Below are 12090 nucleotides of genomic sequence, written 5' to 3'. Positions count from 1 at the left end.
GAAGGACAAAGGCAGCGATGGAAGAGGAATAATGCCTTTGAAGCCTCTGCCATCGAGCCCTTTGTGCCACCACAAGGCATTTGCAGAGAGTGTTAGCATTCATCCCGACATGGGAGCTGCTGGTGCTGCTGCCATTCTGGGGGAAAAAGGGAAAAGAGCTCAATTCACCAGGCACAACTCATTAAATACACTTCAGCCTGTACTCCCTGCTCTCATGGCTGAAACCTCGAGTACGATTCAATCCTGCACGCTAAAGTACAGAGGAGTAACTCTGACTCCACTGCAAGGAAAGCAGGAGCCTCCACGATATTCCAGTCTGGATAGTTTCAGGTAGGAATTAGTCATCAAGTCATTTCACTAGAGCTCAGCACAACCGTGAATCAACACATTTGGAATCTGCCTCATTAATTCAGCTTTTCCAGTATCCAAACACAACTGTGAATAGCAGAAGGGGAGGAGAAAAACACAAGGCTTCATCCTTTAAAATACCCAGAGTGCACGGTACAGCTGCCTCCCCAGCTCCCACTCTCAGGAAAACACCACCCTGGGATTTTCTGTGCCTGTGAACATGACCCCTATCTCCTTTATTTCCCTCTGCGCAGGTGGTGTTTAGGAGCAGCTTCGGTCCCTGCCTTCCTCTCAGTATCCTGAGCCTTTCTTGCTGGCTTTTCTCATGCATGCAGGGAGCTGTGCCTCCATTTCCTCTCTTTCGTTTCCATTCTGTCTGTGCACTGGAGGGAGAAAGAGACCGAACAATCAGCAGTGATAAATAGGATGCTGCCAAACAGAATGCAGGTGTAAAGTCACAGGAGTAAGGAATGCAGCTTCGGGAATTTTTCCCCTCACCACCACCAGGACAGACTTCAGAGGTCAGGTTTCTTCCAAGTCCCCGACACACAAATGTTACAAGAGCCACAAACATTTATCACTAGACAGACCTTGGCCTCTGGGGAGCTGAAATGGCTGTTTCCTCCCAGGCCTGAGCACAGACAGAGCTGCACCAGGCAGCCCAGCTGCACTCCAACCTTGCATTCCCCCCGAACACTGATTTCCAGAAGGAAAGAGCCTTCTCCAGGCAGGATTCAGACAGACCCCCCAGCACTGGAAATCCCAACACATCAGCTGATGTGGTAAAGCAGGATTCAGAAATCAACCACCCACCTCAGCAATGCTGAGCAAATCAACACACACAAGGCCTGATGTTTATTTCAGACTTCCACCTTAGTGGCATCACAGAATATGTTTTCAAAGCAATCCTAATCCAGGCCAGAGGCTGCCTCCTTTAGGAAGAAGGCCTTCCACTGGCTATTTCAAGCTTCTAGAAGCTTATTCTTCTGCAGGTGTGCAAGCATTACCAATACTACAGTGGCTTCTACAATTTCACACATCCCCAAAGAAATGGCACTGTTATTAGAAGTGTGCAAGCTAAAGGGGAGGTAACAGAATGGAAAGGGACAGAGGAGCCCCAACTGCAGCTGGTTCACAGAAGCCTCAATATGGACATGAACCATGGTGCTGGGTCAATCAGATCATCAGACACCCAGGCACAGTGGGAGGCTCCAGAAGGAACACAGGTAAATCAGACAGACACCCAGGCACAGTGGGAGGCTCCAGAAGGAACACAGGCTGCTGCAGGGAACGTGTCTCAACCTGCTGCTGCTGCAAAGCCCTGAATACCTGCCTGTCCCCAGCCCCACAGCTCCAGAGCAGGCTGGGTAATGCCTGTCCACAATCCCAAACCCACCAGCTACTGCCCAGCCATCACAGACTGTCAGTGGGTTAAAGGGCTTTACAGAGCAAAGTAACAGAATTATTATCCTAAAAACAGCACCTGCACTTCACTGGATATATTAGAACATTTTCAGCAGTTCAGTTTTGTTTCAGCGTGTGGTGTCTGCCAGGATTAGAAGTACACTTTCCATCCAGGTGTGCACCTATGTAAATCTTCCCTTTCTACTGGTGCCATGAAGTGGGATTTTGTACTCCTGCAAAGACAGGCATGTGGAACACTGACAAAGTACAGCCTGCAAAAAGCTTCTGTTCTTCAAAGCCAAGCACTTAAAAGCTATGAAATGAAGATTTCAGAACACATATAGAAGAGAACCTGACCTTGAACTCTACCTCTTGTACCACACACACATTGGCTTCTACACCTTGGGGTACTCAAACATCTGCTCCTTGGGGGACATCTCCTTCATCCTGCTGCAACTTTAGAGGCTCTTTGCTGCATTTTTTCCAGTACCTCTGAGTTCCCCAACTCCCATGGAAAATTATCTTGGGTGCTGCTAACAACCCTCACAAAGAGCACAGCACTGGCTGGCTGGTGATGCTTCAGGCTGTGATTCTGTCCAAGGCAGGCTGAGTGGGATTTTAACAAGGCCCTGAAGCTTTTCAAGAATCACAAAGAATACACACTTTCAGCTCCCTTTCATAACAATCAGGCAACAAAGGAACAAGAGGATTTCTAGTCACTATAGAGGCTGTGCAAGTACCATAAAGCACTTTTGATGGGAACTCCTGTCTGTAGCCAACTCCCCAAAACAGTGACATCAACAAAGATGTTTCACAGTATAAAATGAAGACAATAAACATCATCTGCTGCAATAAGATTATGTTTAGATTACATTTCTAACATATAAAATTGCACTTGGCCTCTAACTTCCCAGGGCTCTGCTCAGCCCTGGTGAAGGCGCACCTGGAGCACTGGGCTTCCCAAGAGACGAGCAACAGAGCTACAAGAGAGGGTTCAGTGAAGGACCACAAAGAGAATTAAAGGAACTGCAACACCTCTACTGTGAGAAGACACTGAGAAAGCTGGAGCTGTTCAGCTTGGAGGAGAGCTGGCTCAGGGGGATCTCATCAATGTATATAAATATCCAAGGGTGTGTGCAGAGAGAATGGAAGCAGGTTCTTCCCACCAGTGCCCAGTGAGAAGATCCAAAAATCAGGCACAAACTGAAACACAGGAAGGTCTGCCTGAGCAGCAATAAAAATTCATACAGAGAGGGTGACTGAGCACTGGCACAGGCTGCCCAGAAAAGTGGTGAAGTCTCCATCCTCTGAGACATTCAAAAGCTCCTGGATGTGGCACTGGACAAGCAGCTCTGGGTGGCCCAGCTCGGGTAAGGGGTGGGACCAGATGACCTCCAGAGGTCCCTGCCAACCTCAACCACCCTGTGAGTCACCACCTCAATTTACAAACCAAACAAACAACCTTCTGCTGTAATAGATTTTGCATCGATGTTGCATCTTGCAGCCAGACAACTCATTTTAGTAAACTGCACAATGGCTTTTAAAGAAACTCTAGAACACATAAGTACAAGTCACATAAGTGAAATTAATTTAACTCTGTAATTGAGTGAGTGCAAATATAAAACTAACAACAGACAGCATTCAGTGATTGCTCAGAAGAAACTAGGCCAGAGAAAACTAAATTTGGAAACTCAATGTAAACACTGCAGGACTTCTGACTTTAAAATTCCCCTGCAATTCTAATTTATCCCCCCCGTATACATGCATTATGATAGCCCTTAGTTATACAATAATGTGGTGGTATTTTCCCCCCATGGGACTAAAGTCTCAGTTAACATCCAGACCAGACTCCTAAAAAGATCCAGAGCCATGTGACAGGAGGGCTATCCACAAGACCAATTTCACAGCTGAAAGGCACGTAGTCTCTAAAAAAACCCCTGCAGGGACAGAAAGGGTTGTCCTCACTGCTTAAGCACCTTATTGCTGCTATGAATGCTGCAAAAGAACAGCATGCAATGCCAGGAGAGCTGCTAAAGCCAAGTTTTCACAGGCAGCTATTGATTCTGGTCCTCAGAATCAGAGGGCAGAACCTGTGAGGCTGAGCTCAGAACTGCTGGGAACTCACAATCAAGGTCTAAGAGATGCATCAGGAATGTACAAAGTGCCAAATAACACCGTGTTCTGAAACAGACGAGATCCAATCCTTAATAATTAAAGTGAGCTACCTAATAATAATGAGTATTTTCTACCTTATTCTCTAAACCTTAGATTGGTAACTGCAAAACAGGGATATACCAGCCTTCACATCCCAGGATCCTGTGAAAAGCAGGACAACGGAGCATTTCAACACGAGGCAAACACCACATTCTGACTTCATGGGAAAACTGCAATGAAAGTCACTAAATCAAGTAGAGACCTCCTACTGAGTAACTCATCACTAACTCCACACCACTTGCACACTCAGCACCACAGGGTGGTCACTGGAAAAAGGAACAGGATCAGGTGGTGCTCTCACACCTGTTCAGTCGCTACATAAAACTAACAAAACTTTCTTTGGGTCTAAGCACAGGCCCAAAAAAGGTTCTCCAGACGAACCAGCTCTAAAAAGCTACAGATGATGGTGCCAAGAGAGTTCACAGACACCCCTAAAATTATTGTGGTGCTCTGGATGTCTCTCTCCAAGAAGCAGCACTTCCCTTCCTCCTCCCCAACTCCCCCTCACCCTGACACCTCTGCCTCCTGCTGCCATCGCTGGAGTCATCTCAGCCAAGTCCCCTCAGCTAACTCCTTCCTACTCCATTCCCTCTAGTGCCGAATCCTGCCTGGTTTAAGTGGAATCTGACACATTCAACTATGTGAAAACCACAGATTATTTTTCCCAAAGGCTTGTAGTCTGGATGGCTGGGAATATTTTCCATGGGAATGGCAAGAGATATTTCTGACAGAGACACCATATGCCTGCCATATAGCAAGTCTTGCTTTCAGACCCTGAGAACTCCACAGTGTTTCGAAATAAAAATTCACCTCACACAACAAGACAAGCCAGTTTCCTCTGGTTTTCTTCTACATAAAGTCCTGAAGACTACAAACCAATTCCTCCTAAGGCAGACACATGGTCAGAATTCCACAGCCCGACGGTGGAAATCTGGCGTGTGCACAGAGGAAAGGAGCAGGCAGCTTTCACTGTAAATCACTGTATCTGTCCTTCCTCTGTGCCACAAAGAACAGCAGCCACAAATAATCTGCAACAAGCTCCTATTTCACTTCCAAGAGCCTCAGCCTGATTATAACACAACGCATGGTTCTGCAAGACACTGAACCCCGAGTTTGGGGAAAGCAGCAGCACCAGATACTCCACTGAGCCGTGTCAGCCTGGCTGATGGAGAGACCACATGGGGATATGGCCCCACAGAGTTTCCACCAGACCCTGGGATGCTCCAGCTCTGCATTGCTGTCTGTGACTGATTCAGCAGCCACATGTGTGCTTACATTTATTCCTAATCAAATTTGTCACCTAAAGATGTAGAGGGGGGTTATTTAGAAGCATGAAAACAGCACGGGCTGTAGTAACTGTAGTAATTCCACGTAACATTTGCGTTTATGAGCAGAAAATCTGAGAGTTTCTGTTCAGCCACAGCAAGACAGTAGCAGACACAAAGTTGTTTAGAGACAAAAGGTGAAAGAATCCAGTTTTTATTAGCAGCTTCACTGAACTTAACACTTCACTTCACAAGCAACCTCATTTTCCTATCCCCCGTGACTGACTATCCCAGCATCTGCTGACCCACAGCTTTTCTCAGGGGAGCTCCAGAAGCTGAACCCCCTCATTGCTCTCTGCAAGTTCACACATCAGTATGAGACCTTAAACCATGAACTTGATTGTATGTAAATCCCAATCAGATACTACTAAATGGAACATATGAAAAGCTGGGTTTGTTTTCAGAATACTGAACACCTGGAACAAAACTGTCTGTCCCTCTGGATTTTTTTTTCTGCCAAAAGAATACATGAACCTATTGATAAATTGGCCTGTGTCTAAATGCCTCCTTAAACTACATCTCACCTACAGCCAACAGCACGTGTAGAGATACCCCTAAAATTAAATCTTCTTATGCCAACAACACCATTTAGATCATGAAAGCTTAGTTTGCAACAGATTTCCAGTGATCTGAACCCCACTAACTGAAGGAAGTCCCAGTTTACCTCCACATTAGATTCCAATTTACCCAAGTCTCTGGGGTCACAGAGGCAGAACAGATCATTCATGTCAGATACTAAAAGTGATATAAACCAGCTACAGACAGCTGAGTAGTAAGTGCAAGTGCCTTCAGCCACGTAGTAACAGACACCCATAAGGGAAGCTAAAGGAAGAAATTCAGCTCAAAAAATACTAACAGCACATCTTGCCTCCTCAGTTGCTACTTCATGATGAATAATTATGCCAGTGGGCCACGGAAGCCTGAACAAATCCAACTAAGAGAGAGTTCAGGCACTAGACAGGGGAGAGCTCAAACCTTACCATTCAGTACTCCCAAGATTAACTACTTATTTAGAATCCCAGCTCAGCAGCAAGCCAGACGTTTTACCCTCTATCTGTACCAGAGCACCTGGCAGCAAGCACGTGCCACATACAAATGACAACAGCAGGACACTGATCACCAGGGCAAACCATGAGGGAAAAATGCTTACAGTGTTCTTCAGTCCCCAGATCCCCTGACTTGGGTCAGCTGTGTGCTCACAGAGTGCAAATTAACTGGAGATATTTTTATTTTGTCCATTGGACGCAAATAAAATCCTGCCAGTTTTCCAGCTTGCAGAGATGCAGAGCACTTGGGAAAAACAAATCACTGGGGACACCAACAGATTTGTTTTGAGACTCCAGCCACCAACTCTAAACAAGAGCCTATAGAAGGCAAAGCCTACAGAAAACAAATCTTTGTTTAAGTCAGACTCTCCAAGCACAGAACTCCTGTGAAAGCCTTCCACAGCGGGCCAGATGGGGGACTTCAGGAACTGCCTCCAAGTCCTTGCGCAGCAATTGTCAGCCTGCCTAGAAATTAAGATTCCTTTCACACACACACCCAATTATTGCCAGGTCTCCTCTCTGCCCTCTGCATGTCGCTTGCCTGGCTAATTAAATCATGGGCCTGAGCTCACCTCTTCCAGGGCTTACCCTGCTCCCACAGGACACCATCCCCAGTTGCTCCAATCTGGGGAGCCTCTCACCATAAGGGTGAAGCCTTTTCTTCCTCTAACCACACACACACAAAGCAGCACAGAGACCCCTTTGACTCATCTATTCTCACCATGACCCCAGTCCTACAAAACCCACAGATCCCTGGGATCACCCACCCCCACCCCAGTTCCATAGTTCTCCATCCCCTCCTGAGCTCCAGGTCCTTCATCCACACTCACAACCCTTTCCATCCTCCTCTGCACCCCCAAATCTTCATCTCACAGATATCCCCCGTCTCCTGGAGGCCCCAGCAAAGCCCTGGTCCTGCTGACACCCACCATTCCCAACCCAGTGCCTCAGCCCCCCACCCTCCCGAGCCCCAGGTCCTCCATCCCCGCTCGCAGCCACTCGCACAGAACCCACACAAATCTCTGGATTCACCTATTCCCACCGCAGACCCCCATTCTCTCATAACCCGGAATTCCTTCATCCCCACTCACAGCCTCTCCAGCCTCCCCAGCATCCGAGATCTGTTTCCCTCTCAACATTCCCATAGACACCCCAATTCCCTCCTGGACCCCACAGCCACCTCCGGTCCTGCTAACGCCCATCATTCCCAGCCCAGTCCCACAGCTCCCATCCTTTTCCAGATCCCTCAAACTTCCACCCCGGCCCGCAGAACTCCCCTCAGTCCCTTCTGAGCGGCCGGACTCCCCCCGCACCGGCCCCGGGCCGCCCAGGGGCTCACTCACCGATCAGCTGCCGCACCTCCTCCTCGCTCAGGTAGATGCTGAGGCTGGGCCCGGGGCCGCTGGGGGGCCAGTCCGGGGCATGCGGGCCGGGGCCGGGCTGGCCCTGGACGCCGGCGGGCAGCACCAGCAGCAGCAGAAGCGGCAGCGGCAGGAGGCGGAGGAGATGGCGGCGCGGGCCCCGCACCCGCCGGCCCCGCCGCGGCCCCGCGCCCGCCTCCCCCGCCGCCTCACGGGGCCGGGCCCGCCGCCCCCCGCCGGGCTCCCGGCGCCGCGGCACCATCGCTCCGCGGGGACGGAGGGACGGACGCAGGGCCGGGGGGAAGCGGGCGGGACCCCCCGCCCCGCCGGACCCTCGCACGGCGCGGCCGCCGCCAGGCCCCGCCCCGCGCACGCGCCGCTCCCGCCGCCGCGGGCGGCCCCTCAGCGCGGGCGGGAGGGGCGGGATCCCCCTCACGGCTCTTCCCGCCTCTTCCCGCATCCCTCCCGGCGCCGGGAGGAAGAGGAGGAGGGAGAGAGAGCATCCCCGCTCTCTGCGTTGCGCTAGTCACAGAATGACAAAATCGCTGAGGTCGGAGAAGACTTCGAGACCATCGGGTCCAAGCTGTGACCGATTCCCGCCTTGTCACCGAGCCCAGGGCACTCAGCGCCACGTCCGGGCCTTGCTTGGACACCTCCAGGGATGGGGGCTCCAAACCTCCTTAGGCAGCCCCTGCTAATTCCTGACCACCCTTTCCATGATGCCCAATATGAATCTGCCCTGGCACAGCTTGAGACTGTTCCTTCTCTGTGGCATTCACATTCTCTGGAAAAATCCTTTCACCCAGGAATTTTCTCCTGGGAAGTTGAGAAGCCTCAGAGAAAAGGGAAACAATTGTTATCTCATTTGCTTCTCCTGTGTTTTTCCCCTTTGGAATGTGTTTGGAGATTGTTTACCCACAGGTGATTGTTCCATTGGATTTGTGAGTTGTTTTCACTCATTGGCCAATCGCGGCCGAGCTGTGTCAGGACTCTGGAGAGAGTCACAACATTTCATTATTTTTAGCATTCTATAGGTATCATTTCTGTGTTCTTTAGTATAGTTTAGTGTAGTATTCTTTAATATAGTATCATAAAATAATAAATTAGCCTTCTGAGAACATGGAGTCAGATTCATCGTTCCTTCCTGCATTGGAGCACCCTGCAAATACTTCTCATCCTGTCCCTGTCCCCTGGGAGCAAAGCCTGACCCCCACCTGACTGTCCCCTCCTGTCAGGGAGTTGTGCAGAGCCACAAGGTCCCCCCTGACCCTCCTTTTCTCCAGGCTGAGCCCCTCTCCCAGCTCCAGCCCCTTCCCCATCTCCGTTTCCTTCCCTGAACGCGCTCCAGCCCCGCAATGTCCTTGTCATGAGGGCCAGAACTGGACATAGCACTTGAGGAGCCTCACAGTGCCCAGTCATTGCCACTGCCCTGGTCCTGCTGGACCCATTGGCCTCTTGCCCACATGGGCACACCTGGGCTCATGTTCAGCCACTGTTGACCAGCATCTCCAAAGCCTTGGCGTGGTCCTTTATGGCATCTGACCCCAATCCCCCATCAGTGGGATCCACCCACTGAATCACCTCATGCTCATCCTGAGACCCTGCACATCCCCATGCTCCCACTTAGCTGTGGCTGACTCCATCCTAAATCCTTCCAGCCCCCATTCAGGATGGGCCAGGGGGTCATGGCCAAAACTGGAAATGCTCTGCCAAAATATCCCTGAAAAAAGATAAACCCCGAGTGACAGACTGTGGGATGCCTGGTGCCCACCAAAGCTGCTCCATCAGCTGGACAGGGGAGAGAAAATATAATGCTCCTAAGTTGAGATAGAAACAGGAAGAGACCACTCAGCAATTACTGTCATGGGCAAAACAGGAGGGAAGTTGCAGGAAATTTATGGAGTTTATTACCAGATTTGTAGGATAATGAGAAGCCTGTTTTAGAGCAGGCCGACATCAGCTCCATAAGACACAGGGGAAGCCTTCTGGCAGCTTCTCAAAGAAACCACTCCTATAGCTCCCCCACTGCCCAAAACCCAACACACTGCCCAGAAGCTTTCCCAATTGGAAATACTGCTGGAATGCCAGTGTTTTAGTTTAAGAGAATTTCCTTTTTTGGTAATTTTTTTAAAACAAGAAATTGAGGGTGTTTTTTTTTAATGCACTGTTTATAAGTATAAAAAACATACTGATGTTATATTTAATGTTTTAATCTGCTTTTTTATCTTACAGTCCTTTCGAGCTAAGAAGCAGCAGCATTTCATTTCACTGTAACAAAGGGCCTTTGGCCCACAGAGGATGGGGATTTCAGCTCCAGCCAAGCCATTGCTGCCTGTAATGATCCTGAAGTAAAACCCAAACTGTAAACACATCTCCTGTTCTGTTACAGTATGGAATGCCAGCAGCAGGGCTGCTTGACAGCTGATATATTTTAAAAGAATGCAATAATAATCAAATCCAACGATGCAAACAACATTAAATTCCAGTGTGAGGCTTTGAATTTCCTATGCAAACATTCCTGACCTTTTCCCAAAATCCTCTGCTGTGCAGTATTTCAAAAGTAAGGATTTCTGTGGCAGTTTGGTGCAAAACCCTTTCTCAAGGTGTCCACCTTTCCCCCGAAACACAAAACCTCTGTTCCAATTGGCCTAGGAAGGGGATTTTGTTTTTCTGAGCTGGCTGCTGGCCTAAACACACGTTGTTCCTCATTTGTCAAGGCTGAAGAGCCACCTGCATTGTCACCTTCCTACCTGCTGTCACACCTGGCTGCTCTCCAGCTCCTCTAGAATCCCTAGAGCAGTGACAGCTTTGCTCTTAGCAAATCCATTCCTGGGAGCTGCCTGCTTGGTTGAGATTTTCAGCAGAAGCATCACAAAATTCACTTATGACCATTAAATCCCTTAATGTCTTTAAATTCTGCGCTCCCTCCTGACCTGCCAGGAGGAATTTTTTCCTGTGGGACACCGTGACAAGAGGACACTGCAGGCTAATTGGTCACAGCAGGGTTTAATCACTGAGTCTTTCAGCTCATAATCATAAGAGTGGAAAGTGTGTAGGAAGTTCTGTTCTTCTAATCACTGAGGTGAAAGAGAAATTGCTCGCACTCCTCCCCACAATATCCATCACTTACTTAAACAGTGTGAGGTGAAAAAAAAATAAAATACCAAACTGGGATGGAGCTGGAAATTACATGCAGGCCTGTAGTAGGGGGATGTGGCCCAGGCTGCTGAGCCCTCCACACCACAGCTTCTCCACAGGCCATTTCCTCAGCCTGGAAGCACGGCGCCTGGGCATCTGTGTTTATTTGCCCTGCAGATGTAGCCTGAATCCCAGACCCGGCGTGGTTTCTGATGCACCTCACTTAGGGACTCACGGACAGACAGACAACGTGTGGGATCTGATGTGATCAAAACCAAGACTGAGGCTCACCAGCCAGAGACCAAGCAAAATTTTGATGCCCTTTTCTGGTGACTTGGGCAGGCAGCTTATGTGGGAAGGCACTGACAGAGTGTTGGCATGGATTTATCTCTTGGAGGGACCCCTGCTTCACTCACAATGAGCGTGAAGGAACAGCAGAAATTGCTGCTGCTCTCTGGAGGCTGGATGAGCCCAGTGAGGTCGAAAACGTGGTGTAGGCACCAGGCAGGTGACAAACAGCTCTTTTTATCTGTGAGTTTTTCAAAAGTCAGAAGAAGAAACAGAAAAACACAGACACTCCTCAGCTGTAACAGCCTGTAATGGTGGCAGGACCCACAGGAACCCCAACATGGGGGTCCATTTTTCATTTTCCACTACGCCCCATTTCCCCCAAACTTATTTCTGGCCTGTCCTTCTTCATGAGGACCAAAGGGTCAATATTCATGCAGCCACCATGGATAACAGACATGAATTTAACCTTAACCTCAGCCACCCCTGCCTTAGGCATAAGGACAAAATATTCAGCACAAATGTGACGTTCAGCAGAAGGGCCCGTGCGGGGTTATTTCCCTGCATTTCTTTTCAGTGAGTATGTAACTTTGCCTCCTGGAAGCCACTGGCTGATTTTAACAAAAGGTCACCAAAACCACATAAACCAAACACAAATAAACACATTCTTGGGCTGCAGCTGCCAGCCTGTGCACGGCCACTCACGGGGCTACAGGCCTGGCTGGGCCCCCCTTGCCCATGAAGCCAATTGCTTGCTGGGCTCTGATGTTGTAATTAAAATGCAGGCTGCAAGGATAATTGGGGGTATTAGAAGCCAAATGAAGGTTTCATGGATGTCAAGAAACATCTCATTGGAAAAAGGTGAAAAATGCAATTCACGGGCCAGCTCAAACACTGAAGATCTTGTGTTGATTTTTTTTGGCTGCACAGACTATTTTTGGCAGGATCGAGTTCACGGTCTTTCAA

The 12090-nt window shown here is 49.2% G+C and overlaps 1 protein-coding gene across 1 annotated transcript in view; it reads right to left on the bottom strand.

Annotated features, from left to right (window-relative positions):
* RYK (receptor like tyrosine kinase) overlaps positions 1-7960 on the bottom strand; it is a 55365-nt gene extending 47405 nt beyond the window's left edge. Inside the window, exon 1 of the mRNA XM_050977799.1 lies at positions 7681-7960. Within this exon, the coding sequence (XP_050833756.1) occupies positions 7681-7960 (280 nt within the window). The remainder of the gene's footprint in view (positions 1-7680) is intronic.
* Between the last annotated feature and the right edge of the window lie 4130 nt (positions 7961-12090).

The sequence above is a fragment of the Serinus canaria genome, chromosome 9, assembly GCF_022539315.1.
Source record: "Serinus canaria isolate serCan28SL12 chromosome 9, serCan2020, whole genome shotgun sequence".
NCBI classification, from domain to species: domain Eukaryota; kingdom Metazoa; phylum Chordata; class Aves; order Passeriformes; family Fringillidae; genus Serinus; species Serinus canaria.
The sequence above is the reverse complement of the archived record's forward strand: the minus strand, read 5'-3'. Positions and strand labels throughout refer to the sequence as shown.